The following is a 16897-nucleotide window of genomic DNA, read 5'->3' on the forward strand; positions in this document are numbered from 1 at the left end:
CTCTCCAGTCAGGATGTGCTCACCCACCCTGGAGATGGGCGGTCAGCACACCTAGAGCCAAAATCTGTGCTATCTGGCAGTGGTGGGGAGAAAGGCTGCTGTCAGCTGCTGTTCCCCAAGCTTCGTTCTCCTAACCAGGGGTTTTTGGATTTTTAGTCCCTGTAAACACAATCTTATCATGACACCAAATATGAGGCCAATAAATGCTCTACATGGAGCAGATTGGAAAGCAAGGACTGCACCCACCTGATCTCAGCTGTGCAAGGCTCTCTATAGCCCAGAAAAAGCCTCCACTCAGTACCAGAAGGGAGCTAGCTGAAGGCCTCCCAGCACTGCTGACTGAACAGACAGTGGGAAGGCACAGCTCCCGATGTGACCTCCCTGGGGTTCCAGGAACCCCATTTGCAAACACTTGGCCACTCCTATCTTAGAAGCTTCACAGCATCATTGGTCCATCCTTGGCACCTCTATAGGGGAGGTGCCATGAGCTCCTCTTCTCCAGCTCACCAAGGAGATTGGGTCAGCTCACTGATAGCCCCTAATGAGTAATGGGAAACAAACCCAAGGTCCATCAGCAGATGGAAATGGATGAGTGAAATGTTGTATAGCCAGGCAGTGGAATATCATACAGCCTTAAAAAGAAAATGAGCTACTGATACATGCTACAATTTGGATGAACCTTGAAAACATTATGCTATATGAAAGAAGTCAGACACAAAAGGCCACACAGTATCTGATTCCATTTAGGAATTTATGAAGTGTCCAGAACAGGCAAATCTATAGAGACAGACAGTATAGATTAGTGGTTGTCAGGGGCCGGAGGGAACTGGGAATGGAGGTGACTGCTTGATGGGTACCTGATGAAAACGTTCTGGAATTAGATAGTGGTGATGGCTGCACAGCTCTGTGAATATACGAAAAACCTCTGAATTATACGCTTTAAAAGGGTGAAATTTGTGATATGCAAATTATGACTCAATTTTTCAAAAAGGGAAGCCTCCCAGACCGTGAGAATTCAGGCCAAGCTCAGCCCACTGCAGGCAGCCCAAGCTCCCTGCCACCCTACAGGAGCTGGCGGGTGAAGAACTCCTGCTGCCTTTGAGAGTCAGCAAGGAGAACTGACCTTCTCCCCCAGGGCTTGATATATCTCAGATAATTGGCATGCTGGAAGCCCTTATCAAACTGCTAAGTGCTAACGTTATCACCATTAGTAGCAAGAGTGCCAAATGCGCTTTATTAAAGGGAGGTTTTCATTGGAAAGGCTTCGTTTTTTAGCCTATTCTTCTATAGTTACAGAAAACCTCTTTGAACTGATTTTTTTTGCTAATGTTTTCATCTTGTTAATCTCCTAAGCCTTTTTATTGCTATGTTTTCCCTCAATAATCCTCTCTGGTGGGAAGCCTCGTAAGCAGTTTCCCGAGCAAAGAATGCAAATTAAGTTCAGGGTGGCCCAACTGGGCACAGTGGCATTGAGCCCTCCCACTATTACGGCAACTCTCTGCTAGCCCACCTCTTCCAGGTGCTGGGGAAGATGACTTTTCTGGGGACAGAATGCCAATGAATTAGTCATTTTACAGGAGGACAAATAATGAGAGAGAGAGTAAAGCAAAGCAAAAGACATTCCTCTGCCTGTGTCTCAGGACAGGAAGGGAGGGTGTCCAAGTTCCTGGGATACCACATACTAGGATGGTCCATGGACCCCAGGCCTTGCGGGCCCAACCTTTTGTGCTGACATCTCTGCTCTCAGTGTCCTGCACTAACTGCAGCCCCCCTGTGCCAGTCTAAGCCATTTTTCTCTTTGGCCTTCCCTGTCTGTCTCTGCTTTGCACTTCCCCTGGCCCCTCCAAAGCACCCAGGAGGTAGTTGCCTCTGCCATCTTGGTTTGTGAATATTTAAGGCTTTCATCTGGCTCTGTTGGGCCTGCTCCTGATTGGTGGCCTCAGATATAAAGGAAGACTCAGGCCTGGCTGCTATCTTCCTCCTGCAGAGGGGTTTTATGGGCAGGAACAGCCACAGCTTTACAAAAGCAAGGCTCCTTCAAGCAGGATGAAGTCTGCAGTAAATCCTACCACAAAGAGAATGTCCAGTCCACTCTCTGATGCTCCTTGCCATTCCTTCTCATCTTCTCTCCTTACTCCTCCTTGGGACTTATTAACAGCCCCACTTCTAGCAGATATGGAGACTTTGTGCAAATTAGAAAAAGGCTCCACTTTCTCAAGATGCTGTTCTGCCACTTACTTGATATTTGTCATAATAACTATAAAACCTATAATGAATACATGTGAATGGTGCTGCTCAGAGTTATGCAGTGCACAACTTGCACAACTGTAAATGGTGAGTCTGGACGTACCTGTTGGTCATTTCCTGGCAGATGAATGCCATCACCCTTGTAGGATGAGGCGTGGGATTGGACTTCAGTAAAAATGCAGGTGGGGGTTAGGTTAATTAAGATTTTCATGTTTCTAGCTCCCCACTTACACAGCTATGAAGGGTTGGCATTAATGAGCAGACTGGTGAGCCCTGGCAAGAGTGTGCCACTCCACTTCTATAGACAAGAGAGTGACCTCTACACAGCCACACATTAGGTACACACTTACACAGACTCACTGTTTCTCATGACCCATTACCACTGCAGAACCACCATAAGAGGCTCAGGTTAGGGGCCCTGGTGGCTCCGTTGGTTGAGCGTCCGACTTCGGCACAGGTCATGATCTCACAGTTTGTGAGTTCGAGCCCCGCGTCAGGCTCTGTGCTGACAGCTCAGACCCTGGAGCCTGCTTTGGATTCTGTGTCTCCCCTCTCTCTGCCTCTACCCCGCTCACACACTCTCTCTCTCTCTCTCTCAAAAATAAATAATGAAACATTTTTTTTAATTAAAAAAAAAAAGAGGCTCAGGTTAACACTTGCAGAAGTCAGCAAAAGGTTACTGATTATAAGTTAACATGTGGGGGCCTCTAGGATTGATGACCTGATACCATAAACACTCTCAAAGGTCATTTGCTTTTCTTCTTTAAAATCTCTCCAAAAACTATATGGAACTTTAGGGACACACACAAGTACAAATAAAATTGGGAAGATCTGAGTAAGACCGGTAGATTGTATCAACATCAGTACCTTGGTGGTAATATTATAGTTTTGCAAAATGTTACCATTGGGAGAAACCCAGCAAACCCGGAAACCCGGTACCGTCTCTTAAAACTGTACGTGAACCTACCCATGAGAGGAAGCCAGGCCTGTGCAGTGTACTCGGCATTCCTCCCTATCACTTAGGTCCCACAGCTTTCCCTGAACACTGTGCCACTCACCTCTCACGTGAGTTCTGCCTGCCGCATCTAGATGCTCCTGATAGACCAGGTTTGTCACATCGTTTAGATCAGGACACACCTGCTGATGTTTGGGTATCAGTAAAACCAGGGAGGCCTCCTGCATCCCTCCCCCAGCCTTCATTTCGTGGTCACTGAACACAGCTGCTTCTACCTACTACAGTGGCTGACCCATGCTTCTGTCTGCTCACTGGGTAAGCCCTTGCAGACAATCCCCAGCATGGACCACTACTGGGGTCCTCCTGCCACGAGCCGTGTCCTCTTTCAGGTCATCTGACACAACTGCCAGAGAAGCCATTCTAAAATCAGATCTGATTACTCTGCTTATAATGCCCCGATTACCAAGTCCAAGCCCCTGTTCATAGCACACAAGACCCTTATGGCCTCATTCTGGGGTGGGGACTCTCCTATAGTCCCATGTGCACGCAGACAACCGAAAAGGAGCTGGGCGGCCATCAGCTCCCTCTGCAGTCTGTTTCACTCCTAGCCTCTGTCTCTGACATGCACCTCCTCCATGTTATAGCCTGGTTTCACCAACTCTCCATAATGTAGACACGGCCTACCCTCCGTAGCCTCAGCATTCACCCACTTCCACAGGATCTTTCAGTTCCCCGTGCCCACAACCTCTAACGATGGTGCGTACCCCGAATCAGATTCTTGAGGCTGAAAAGCTGGATCATTGCGGGTCAGATGCATACCCCTGGTCTAGTCAGCTGTGACCAGGGCTCAGAGTCATAGCCACCTCATGCCCAGTCTTTCAACAGGGACTCGGTGACACAGAGATGCTGCCAAAGGGGTGTAAGCTGGACAGGCCCACCCGCATGTCCTGCTGCCAGCTCTTCGGCACATCTCCTGCCACTCCTCCATCCCCCCACCCCTCATCCTAGACCTCCATCCAGCCCTCAGCCCCCACCATCTGACAACCAACATCACACGTAAGCGTGAGCTGGACGCCCTCCTCACCCTCTCCCTTTTCTGCCTCCTCCTCTCTTCTGCTACCAGCACCATCTTACAAAAGTCATTTTCTTCCTCTGTGAAACTGCCCTTGACTTCCAGGGGCACCTTACATAGCCCTTCCTCCACGTTCCTGCTGTGCCCGGCACATACTCCATCATAGCAGCCATCCCTCCTCCATCACTGTGGCTTTCCGTGTCTGTCCCGACTAGCATGTGAGAGGACTAGGTCTCTTCACGTGGATTCCCAGGCTCTTTACAGCTCTTGGAAAGATGGCTGTTCTCCAGATGTTGAGTGGGTGGGTGTGTGAACGAGGGAGTGAGCGGATGGGTAAGTTGGGCCCTCACCTGTCTTCGGGGACCAGGAAGGACGTGAAGAAACGGTTTTGTTCACCTGTGCCCATCGTGTGTTCTCTCTCTCCCAGACGGGGTTGACCGGACCTCCACAATCTAGAAGCTGAAGATGAGAGCGACCGCGCTGGCCGTGAAATCGACTGCTGCGGGTCCAGTGTCAACCATCTTCAGGGTTGCACGGAATCCTCCGAGATCCTTTGCAGCCTTTTTTTCCCCTGGTCCCTCTCCCATTTTGATTTTGTGAGAGCGTAGGTCGTCCTTGTAAACATATCAGTAGACCGGGGAGTGGTAATTTTGTCATTTGTTTCTGTCACGGGATGGCTTGGTGTGCGGGGTGGGGGAGGGGGTCTCTAGGGAAGCGAGGGAGCGCAGGTGGCCTCCTGGATGGAAGGAGGGGCAGAAGAGAACAAAAAGAGCACCGCCGTGGAAGAGCCGCGGGAGGGAGGCGGAGGCCTCGGGCCTGGGAGCGCCTCGGGCCTGGGAGCGCCTCGACGCCGCCTCCGCAGTCAGGCCCCAGGACACAGTCGTGCGGGCCTGCGACCAAAGCAAGATGGCGGCCCGCCCTCCCCGCCGCCCGGATCGGCTTCCCCCGAGGACCCGGCTTGGAGTCGAGCCGCGGGAGAGGGCCGCACGGCACCGGCGGCGGAGGGGGAACATCCCCTCCGACAAAATTGCAGAGAAACTTTGATTTGTGTATTGTTTACATAACAATTTTAAAGGGTACATAATGTGTAAAGAGTTTGGATAGAACTTCTCTTCATACTATGGTTTTTGTAAAGGATTTGTTGATACGGATTCATTTTTTTCCCTCTATTTTTATAGTAGCAGCAGGGTTGTCTCTTACAATGGCTGCGGAGCGGTGCTTGCCGGGAAGGCGAATGCACGTCACGTGGGCCGAGGCGTCAGTCGTTCCCCCCGCCCCCCGCGGGCGGAGGGGGGAGGCGGCGCGTGCAGGTGGGTTGGCGGGAGAGTATGTGGCTGCGAGGGGTAGAGCACTGGGAAGGTACGAGGGGGACGCACCGTGTGATCAGTTAGTGTTTGTTCGCGGGTCACCAAGAGATTGTAAAAGAGTCCTGCGGCCCCTTTCTGGGCTGGATTTGCTTCTCACCCGGAGACCTCTTCCTCCCCACCCTACTGCAAGGTTTCATCCTAGCGCCCCCTGCTTCGCTGCGCGCGCGCGCGCACACACACACACACACACACACACACACACACGTGGGTTCAAGTTCCCCTGGAGGAAAAATGGCAAGGACCGACATTTTCGCCTTGCAAAAGGCCTTAATTCCAGATGATGAGCTCAAAACACCGCTTCTACTGCGGTTGCACTCAGAAACCCGAAGCTGGGGGCTGCAACCCCCTGGCTCGCTCGCTGCTGAGGAACAGGAGGAGAGCAAGGCCCAGCAACAGTGTATAAACCGGTCAGTCAGCAAGTGGCAGAGAGGGCCTGCGGGGACATGTGCAGTCCACGCGGCCAGGCCCCCACCGTACCAGGTGGGCAGTGAAGGAAGGTGTAGGAAAGGTCAACTGCGTGATGGAAACGTGGTTCTATCCACGTGTACGTCAGGGATTTGCTGTGTTGTTGGCTGATTTATCTACCCAGCCGCACACAGAAGGGAGAAAAAACCAGTCCTGACATAGTGAGAGATGAACAAACTATGCTACCACAAAGTAATAGCTCTGTTTCTTAAGGGCAAGAAAGACTACGTTTGGGATTCGATACAATGGAGAGTATTAAAGGAAATCGAAGAGGAGTTGTGCTCTGCACTGGAAAATTGGGTTGTGTAAAGGATGGTATGAATGCTCAGCCAGAGGCGAGATCAGGGAGGTGGTATAAGGCCTGTTTATTAAATGGGTGAGTCTGGTGCCATTTCTTTAGCAAAGTCAGAATCGAAATTGAGATCACACCATGAAAATAGCTGCACTCGCTTACGGTTATTTTTTTAAAAAAGAAAGAAAGGTTAATGAAGTAAATACAGATTTAAAAGGCCTTAATGCAATCTAAACAACTTTCTTTTCCTTTCAAGATTAAAAATGTGCACTAACACAGCCTTGCTTTCTAAGTCTTAAGGTTTAAAAAGGTGGGAGCATCTTAATTGTAGACAGCCTTTAGCGAGTAAAGGGGGCTTGAACCCATGATACCATGCTTTGCATTAAGAAAAGAGACTTCCTCTTGGGTGACTACATTGTAAAGATGCAAATCCATGTGCAGAAAGAGGCAGCATTTTTTAGTTGATTTTTTTTTTAACCAAGTGCCATTAACATTCATCCTCCACACCCCTTTTCTAAACAAACTTAGTGTTACTTGGGGAATGTGTTGGGATGGACGATCACATGTAAGGCAGGACTAGATCAAAAATGTTGAAGGCCAAAGTAAGACCAGAGGGTTTGTGAAGGTGTTTTTGGATGCTGAGGAAGTTAATAAAGAGAAGAAAAAACAATGGTATTACACATCTTGTGGAGAAATGAGAAAGCATTCAGATCTGCTGCAAAACACATATATCCATAAAGACTTGGGTTGTTCAGAAAACAGATTGTAAACACAATCACATTAGCATGAATCCTTTAAAAGGAAGAAGACCTTAAAGTATTTGCAAATCTGGATTTCTATTTATTCCTTCACTGAATATAGAAACAATGGTTATCTGATTATTAGAGATATTATTTTGGATATGTTACTTATTAACTTGCTATGGCTGGTAACCATGATAAAGTCTGTTATTAATAACAACATAATTCTTTTTTTAAAAAAAAGAAAAGCTTATTTTTCATCGACTGTGTATAGATTTATCTACTTAGTTGTGTTTTGCTATTAGTGTTTTTTTTTTTTTTTTTTAAGTTGAGTGTTCTGATAAATTTTAGGAGCCTGTCCCCACCTTGTTTTGAGTCCTGTGTTGACTGCAGGTATACAGCTCAATTTTAAAATCCTGAAGCAAAAGAACTTTATTTATAAAAGAATCAAACAGTTGCATGCGTAAGGCTGTGAAGTCCGATATTTAGTAATAAAGCGGCAGTGCCTTTTTTTGTATTTACCCATTGACCCCCAAATGCAACTGTTTTATATTAATAGTAAACATTAAAAATCTCAGAGTAAAATCTATTTCACTACATGTCCTCCCCTCCCCCCTTTTTTCTGATTTAAGCAGTATGTATTTTGGCATCTCTACACTGTCCCAGGGACAGTGGCGGTCTACGATATTGTTACCATGTATGATGTTTTATTGGTGCTTTTTATTCATAGTGGTTTCTTAACCAGAAACAGTAGGAAGACACACATGAACTGTGTACAAGAATTGAAACATTGCTGCTGATATGTGTCTTTTTCCACGTGCTTTTTGAGTTTCACTTTTTAAAGGAGGGCCAGCAAGCAAAACAGATGCTGCTGGGTCTGCCTGCAGAGGGTGGCTGTTTGCACCGAGCTCTCAAATCCTGTGTATTGATGGTCCCTTTTTGGTACTCAGGATTGGAACTACAGCTGGGCCCCCATCTCCCATTCATTTGAAGAGACACTGAGGGAAACAAGGTTTTCTTTTGAGGTGTCACTGGCTGCCTTGTATGGAATGGGAGACTTCTCCGGGTCTGTGTTCTTCTGCACCTCTTGTAGCTACTGCCGGTGCAAGGTTTGTAGATGTGCATTCCCCAGCTAGAACCAGGATCTCACCCAAAGCCCAGTCTGGGGGACTGAGCTGGGCTGAATGCATAGACATGCAACCAGGAGGGCAGCGAGGGGAGGAAAAGCAGGCCGCAGTCTCGGCCCTCTGGAGGTGTCTGCAGCAGGCAGCTCCAGCTTGGGTGCAGGGAAACAGCCTGACCAAGGCACTGGGGTGTGCCTCTTACAAGGAGGACCTGCAGAAGGATCATTTGCACATGGGGCTGTGATAACACTAATGTTGATTTTTTTTTTTTACAAGTCATCAGAGATGTTTGCAAAGTGCGTTTTATTTTTTTGTAATTCCTTTATCTTTACTTAAAGGTGAATGTGTATTCCTCTGGGAGGAATAGGAAGAAAACAGGAATGTTAATAATGTCAAACAGAAGACTTCCTCCCTTATTAATATATAACCCTCGTGTATTTATGCCTAATGTAAGCTGACTTTTAAAAAGCTTTCTTTTGTTGCATGCCCCGTGCAGGCATCCCTATTGTACATGCATGCCTCCGTCCTGTTTTCCTGTATAAAGTTAGTGAACAAAGAACTATTTTTGCCTAGTTCATGTTGCCAAGCAATGCATATTTTTTAAATTTGTCATATATGGAAATAGCATGTTTGTTACATGTAAAGCTTTACTGATATACAGATATACTAATGTTTGAAGATGCTGTTCTTTGCAAGTGTACAGTTTTCAAATGTTGTTACCAGTGAAACACCCTTGTGGTTTAAACTTGCTACAATGTATTTATTACTCATTTCCTCCATGTAACTAAGAATCATGGCTATATTTCATATCAATGTTATATTGAAAGTGAAGGGAAATGATTAATACAAGGTTTTGTAACACTGGTGTGTGTGTCTTTTTTCCTTTTTGTCAATGTGATCGATTAGAAAACAAACTGAATCTTAGAAATAAGCTAGCAAGGAAGAATGAACATGACATCCCTGTAAACTATTACCACCTGACCGTTCTATGCAAATTATGTCTGCAACTATGAGTTGTTGTTGTTGTTGTTTTTTTTTACAAAAGAGTAGGGTAGAGAGGTATAAAAATTTATGCAGCTTGATATGTGCCCAGAGTAGCCAATGAATGCATCACCTGACTTGAAGGCATGTTTCTAAATCCAAACCCTATCCTTGTAAATGATACTGCTTATAACTTACTCTCCATCCTCAATGCCTATGAAATCATACTGCAACCCTAAACCATGGCAAGAAGAAACAGCAGCGTCCTTGGAGCCTTGGGGTTTTGACTACACGTGGCTTGAATCTCATTCTAATACCTCTAATTCCAGTATGATATTTGATATAAATTCTAAATAATGCCAGTTAAGGATATGGCTGGAGAGACTAATATGGGTTTGAAATCTCGGGCTGTGTGATAGGCAACAAGTTACTTAACCTCTCTGATCTTTGGCTTCGTTTGTTTTTTGGCCTAATGATACTCAAGGTTTATATAATTAAACCTGTAATCCAGAGAAGGAGAAGACAAAAGAAAAAATAGGATATAGAGGTTACCACCAAACCAAGATTTCTCTGAGGCAACCACAGCTTGATATTGTAACAATGACCACACACTCTTTTTACCAGGCTCAAGCTACTCAACCGAAATGCAAAATCAGGTTTCCCTGGAAACATGTAGAAATGCCTCATAAGCTGAGATATTAAATGATGCTAAATTCCTCTTAAAGTTAAATTCTCATAACTCAAATGAGATACAACTCACTGTATGACCAGACTCTTCTGAAGGGAAGGGGATAATGTGCAAGAGAAAAGTTGAGCCTCACTTCTGCAATGTGTGAAATGAGAATAAATGTGAAAGGTAGGAGATTAAGAGAAACAGGGCTCAGCATGGTAGCCCGAAAGGAGTTGGCTCGTGCTTTTCTCAGCAAAGCTGTGGCTCTTTGCCATTGAACTTAGTAACAGAATGTTCAATCCTGGAGACATTACTCATAGGGTAGAGCATTTAGGGTGTCCCCTAGCAGTCCTCTCTGCAGAAGAGCCTTAATTCCATTATTAAAGGGGGATGTGTAACACCTCTATAGCATACTGGCTGGGAAGAGGCTGCAATGGGCTTGTGAGAGGACTCCAGAAGGAGCACAGATGGGCACCATCAATTCATGCTCTCTATGCTAATGAGGAAGGTGCCAAGGGGGTAATACAAGGAGAATCCAAACTCCTGTGAAAGCACCTTGGCTTGGTCCCTGGAACAGTTACTATGTTCATCCATGGCCCTGACTCCCTATCAGCCCAAGACTTGGATGTTGAGAGGGGGGCTTAAGGACAGCAAAAATCTCGCCCATAACTAGAACCTAACCCTTCTCTATAAAGATGTGGAGTGGTCAGCGTGCACCTGGCCCACAGAGAAGCTCACTATGGCAGCTTGTACTTCATCTATTTCCCCTTTTCCAGTGGGCGATGCTAGCACATCACTCCAGCACACCTGACAGATATCCCTCCACAGTCTTCCACAAACACTTCTATTTTCTATTTTCCATCCATACCTCACAATCCATACCCGAAAAGCACCTCTTCCCTGAGCTCTTCAGCCTCTGAATTGTCAACAGTAGCTCTAGCATGCCCTAGCTCACTGTGTCTCAAACCATCTGTGAATTACAGTTGTAGTGGTGGCTATTTACTTCTAATCCACATAGCCCAATTCTTTTGTAAAATACAATAAGAAAGTTTTTTAATCACAAGCCCTGTCTTGTACTAGACTCGACAAAATTATTCTGTCAAATTGCTATAAAAAGTAGCACTGTTCTGGTTCCCTAAGCTCTAGGGTCAGTCTGCAAAATCAGTCTGGGATATTGCCCTCAGGATGAGATGATGGAAATCCTAATGCCAACATCTCCCCTCACCCAGGTCAACAATGCCCACAATACAGTAGAGAAGTGCCTATCAGGTCCAAGGAAAGCCTGGAAGTGGGCTGAAGAACACAAGCACTTTGTTCCCTAGTCATTTCTAAGAGCTGAAAACAAAATATTTGAGAAAGGGGATGTGTTGGAAGGAAAGGAAGAGGAAAATCCAGAAGGTAATGGGACTGGTTATGGGAGGTGAGAGCCTGAACCTGAAGTCTCTGGAAATGGGTCAAGCAATAGAGCACTATTTCCAGAGCATCCCTGAGATGTGTCTTCTCACTTCCCACGCTCAGTTTCTGGCACAGATGGATTGAGAATGGAGGGTGGCTCCTCTGTGTGTGTGCATCTATCTACACATTTAGGATACAGGTACATGAAGTAGGAAATGCGGGTGCCTAGGGAATTGGAGATCTTTGGCAAACTTAAGAACGACCTTACAAACGTTGCTGAGGAGCTCCACTGGAGTGAATGGTCTTTCACAGTATCCTCCCATGTAACAACCTGGCCCAAGGTCTCCATCTGACCAGCTTCGCCCATGGGGCTCTTGCACACAGATATGGACCTCTCTGTGATGTAAACTTGGGAAGTCAGTGTCTGAGAATTTCCTCCATGGAATATTTTTCACTCTTAAGTGGTTTCTACTTCAATTTTTAAAACTGACGGAGAAGCATTTTGGCAACCTTATAAAGCTCAGACTTTATAAAAAGACAGCTTTGTGTTTACACTTGACTCAGAATGCATGTTTTTAAATAGTGTGTTCCACAGTTTTTTGAAGTTCTTTTTTTTTTTTTTTTTTTTAAGTCCTATCCAGGAGAAACAAAATCAGAGCTTTGGTGAGTGAAATGGTCCCATCAGAGCTGTTGGATCCCAAGACGGCAGAGAGGTTCCAGTTTAAATCCTCCTGTGGGGGGCCACACCCAGGACTAGGTGCCCCTGTTTGTGCCAACATCCTTAGGAGACAGTTCCAGTTTTCCATGCCATAAAATTCTAACAAGCTCCAGAGTGAAGTCAGATGAAACTACAAAACCCCAAAGTCGAATCTGTCCAATCAGAATCTGTCCATCTGAACTGTCGAATCTGTCCAGTCCAACCATAATGCTTTCCATTATACACACCCCAGCTCTGTTCACTGGGAAAAAACTATACATGAATTTCCTGTACTTGTACCAGACTGAGTCCCTTTCAGCATTGACCTATGACCCTGTTACTCATCCAAGATGGAATATGTGCAAAGTCAGCAAACTGCAGATGAGAGAAATAAAATCTACACATGACAAATCATTTCCCCCATCCATCACCAAATGTATACATCCAAACCCTGGACAGAGAGCATACACCCTGCATGTCTTATCCCATCCCTGTGCTCTGAGGTCCAGATTGCTTCATCTACTAACCTACTCCACTGTCCTGTCCTAAGACACAGAATCCAAGCCGTTGTTCACCCGAAGTTCACTGCATTTAGCCAGGTGTGCTTCCAAAGTGTCATGTCTAACTCATCCCCCACTGAAATGATTTAAGGGGATGGCCCCAGGTTTGCTGTCTTCCTCCTACAACAGGACTTCCTGAGGGCTGGGTGCTGACCAGCTGGATGTCTGAAGACAGAGGATGCCTTGAAAGACACAAGTGCCTAGTTCCTTCTGGAACAGGTAGGTAAAGTTCAATTACAGTGAGCTCTCTTCCCTGTGCCCACATGAAAAAAAACTGAGATGCCTCAACAGGCCATCTGGGGGGGCGGGGTCCCTGTCCCTATCAGTCTCTTAGCCTGAATGATATAATCTCATGGACCAGGGGTCCCCAAGAGGGCAAGAAAGAGAATAAGGACTGCCGTAATCCTCCTGGGTGGGACGTGACCACCCAGAGCCCAGAGGAAGCCAGTGGGCAGAGGTCTGTGTTCATTGTTGGGTTCCCTGGGGAAGCCAAGCTCACAGCAGAGGGACATCAAACACTAGCCATGCCACCCATCCCTAGGAAGAAAGGGAACGATACAGAAGGACCAAAAACCAGGAACTTGTGGAAAGAGCCTCGGGGGCATTCCCAATTTGCTCTCCCAAGGGACAGCATATGAGTTTAGGAACTGAAATAAGGAAATATGGGACTGGTATGGAGAATGCAGAGAATGGGAAACCATAGGGGTTAGGGTCAGAGATGGGATGAAGGCAGAGGTAGGGCCGTAAAACCTCATAAACCCTGGTTAAAAAAAAAAAAAAAATGTAACTCTGCCTTAAGGACGATAGCTACCCTTGCTGGGGAGTGATATGATCAGACATTAGAGGCTTTGTTTTGTGAAACAAAAGGGCCTAGGTGGAATGTCCCCCTCCTGTCCCATGCCCTGGCCACTGGTTCCCTGCCCTGGAGACATTCAGTGGTAATTTCTTATGTGCCCACCAAAAGATATTTTGTATGTTTACAAACACTGGAATATTTCCCCCCTTTCTACACACGAAAGAGCATACCCTGCACGCTGATCAACGTTGTGTGGTATTTTTCCTTTTTTTCTCTTAAATCAGTTTCGGAAACCGTTCTACATCATTGCCTCATACACAGTGCTTCACTCTGCGGATTAACATGACTTCTTAACCATCCCGTTACTGATGGACACTCGGGTTGCCTTCACTCTTTCGGTAACAAACAATGTTATGGTGAAATAAATGGTACATGGGTCATTTCACATGTGTGCAAGCGTTCCACAAGTGGGAAAGCGGGGTTGCTGAATTAAAGGATATTATATCAGTCAGGATTCTCTAGAGGAACAGAAGGAGTAGGAGATTATAGAAGAGAGAGAGATTTATTTTAAGGAATTGATCGTGAGGGCTGGTAAGTCTGGATTCTGTAGGGGAGACCAGTGGCCTGGAGACTCAGACAGAAAGGAACTGAATCTTCAGTCTTGAGGCAGAATTTCTCCTTCTGCCAAAAACCTCAGTATTTGCTCTTGAGACCTTCAACTGATTGGATGAGGCCCACTTACATTATCAAGATGAATCTCCTTTACTTAATGTTAGTTGATTGTAGATATTAACCACATCTACAAAATACCTTCACTGCAACACCCAAATTCATGTTGGATTAAAAAACTGGGTACTATAGCCTTTCTGCTTTGACAAATGAAACTATCCATCACAGGTGTCATTGTCATCTTGCTACTTTTTCCGAAATAGCTTTTTGATGATGCTTTTTCCCCTACACTCTCAGCAATTCCTGTATCATCAAAATTTTTTAATTTTCAATCTAATAAGTGAAAACTAATATCAGTGTCCTTTTCATTTACATGTATCTTATTCGAGTGAGGTTGGGCATATATATATATATGTATATATTTATACATATATATATATATATATATTTAATGTTTATTTATCTTTGAGAGATAGAGACAGAGTGTGAGCAGGGAAGGGGCAGAGACAGAAGGAGACACAGAATCCAAAGCAGGCTCCAAGCTCTGAGCTGTCAGCACAGAGCCCAATGCGGGGCTCGAGCTCGTGAACCGTGAGATCATGACCTGAGCCAAAGTCGGATTCTTAACCGACTGAGCCACTCAGGCACCTTATTTTTATAAGCTTAATAGTCATTTGCATTTCCCTTTCAACTCTCCATATATTTGCCCACTTCACCATTGGGTTGTTGGTCTTTTTCTAATTAATATGTAGAAGCTCTTCACATATTGTGGAAATTAACCTTTGTTCTGTGATATGAGTTACAAATATTTTCCCCAATTTATTTGTTTTTTGATTTTGCCTATGGTAACTGTTGCCATAGAGAATTTTTTTAAGTTGAATCTCTTGATCTTTTCCTTTTTGGCTTCTGATTTGAAGTCATATTCTAAAATGCCCTCTCCACTTGGAGATATACTATGTTTTCCTCTAGTATCTTTACCAATTAATTTTTTACATTTATATCTTTTAAGCATTCCTTGTATGAAGTATGAGGTATGGATCCACTTTTATTTCTATGGAAAGATGACTACCCAGTTGTGCCTATGCTATTTATTGAATAATCTATCTTTCCTCCACTGATTTGAAATGCCGCTTTTCAAATATATAAACTTCCTGTATATATTCAGGTCTATTTCTAGGCTTTCTATTTTTCTTTCCATTGATATGTTTGTCTATTTATGCACCAGCATCCCCACTGTTTTAATTACGACAACTTTAAAATTTGCTTTAATATCTGGTAGGAAATTTACATTCTAGAAAGATCTCTCTGACTGTATTTTGGGAAGTGGATTAGAGCAGCATCAAAGTGGGGGAGCTGGGGAGACTCACCAGGGGCTACTGCATTAGTGCAGACAGCCCACAAGGTGGGGGGTGAAAGGCGGTGGCGGTAGGAATAGGAGAACTGGACAGATCTATGAAATTCTTAGGGGGTAGAGGCATCATGGTTAATGATGGGCTGGATGTGGGGCTTAAGGGAGAGACTGAACAGCCTGGAATGCCTCCCAAGTTTCTGGCTTAGGCAGCTGGGGAGTTGGGGTCCCATTTACCAGGGAAGGCATGGACTGGGACAAAGGCAGCAGACAGAATTTGTTAAATTACATCACCTGCCTCATCATTCAAGACAAGTCACCTGGGAGAGAGATAATAAATAGCTAGTAGTTATTCAGAGACAATTGTGCTAAGCCAATAAGGCTGACATTAGATTACCCCCACTTTGCAGGTGGGAAAACTGAGGCTCAGAGATGTCAAGCAAGTTGTTGCAGATCACAGAGCTATTACAGGGAAGGGTAGGGTAGGAGCTCAAATCCAGGTCTGTGTACCCCCAAACCCTCCTAGGAGGGACCATAGCTGGCCATCTTTGGTTCCAGGAGCCCCCTTTGACATATAAGCCCTCACACTAAGGAGACTGCAGTGAGTCTCCAGGCCTTTTCTTTCCAACGTCTGTTGCAGCCTGAGACACAGGTTATATGTAGGCAATAGAATTCTGCAAAATGACGATCTCAAGACATTGGTGAAAATATGGTCCCTAGTGAAAGAAGAGGAGCCCCCATGACTATGGTTTTCGGCCTGGCTGCATATTGATCACATGGAGAGCTTTGGCAGCTGCTGATGTTGGTCTCCCCTCAGACACTCAGACTGGGTTGGTCTGGGGCCTGACCTGGGCATGGGGCTTTCAAATTCCCAGGTTATTCTAATGTATAGCAAATGTGAGAACCTCACATTAAGGGGACCTACATCTCCTCTTTTACTCAAGAGGCTTGCGATACCCTTCTGCAGCTTTAATAGATAAGGGTAAAAGATAGCTGTTTCCATTGACTCATTACAGAACTAAAAATAAGGGGCTCCTGGGTGGCTCAGTCTGTTAAGCATCTGACTCTTGATTTTGGCTCAGGTCATGATCTCACGGTTCATGAGTTCCAGCCCTACACTGGGCTCTGTGCTGACAGCATGGAGCCTGCCTGGGATTCTCTCTCCTTCCTTCCCCTCCTTGTCCTTTCTCTCTCTCTCTCTCTCTCTCTCTCTCTCTCTCTCTCTCTCAAAAATAAATAAATCAACATTAAAAAAAGAACTAAAAATAAGCACCTGACCCATCACAGTCCTTGGGTGTCCTACGTACTGGAAGTCTCTAAGCCAGGCAGAATCAGTGGTAGAGTACCAGCAGGCTCAGAGCCACTTCCCAAATTCCCTCCCCACTGGCTTGCAAGGTGCTTGTAGTGCCTACCACAAAGACTCAATTTCAGAAATTATGTGCACTTTAGGTTAACAAATTTTGTTGCTTGGGATGCATACCACACTAGCTAAGTGATCCACAGTCGGAGTTCATCAATC

The 16897-nt window shown here is 45.4% G+C and overlaps 1 protein-coding gene across 7 annotated transcripts in view; it reads left to right on the plus strand.

The window, feature by feature from the left end:
• The window catches only part of SAMD4A (sterile alpha motif domain containing 4A), a 208526-nt gene extending 203613 nt beyond the window's left edge, over nucleotides 1-4913 (plus strand). For all 7 annotated transcript variants that reach the window (XM_042943282.1, XM_042943284.1, XM_042943281.1 and 4 more), the window contains one exon: nucleotides 4702-4913. In XM_042943282.1, coding sequence (XP_042799216.1) covers nucleotides 4702-4730 — 29 coding nt within the window. In that variant the 3' untranslated portion in view covers nucleotides 4731-4913. The remainder of the gene's footprint in view (nucleotides 1-4701) is intronic.
• Nucleotides 4914-16897: the final 11984 nt, after the last annotated feature.

Source organism: Panthera leo, chromosome B3 (genome assembly GCF_018350215.1).
Source record: "Panthera leo isolate Ple1 chromosome B3, P.leo_Ple1_pat1.1, whole genome shotgun sequence".
NCBI classification, from domain to species: domain Eukaryota; kingdom Metazoa; phylum Chordata; class Mammalia; order Carnivora; family Felidae; genus Panthera; species Panthera leo.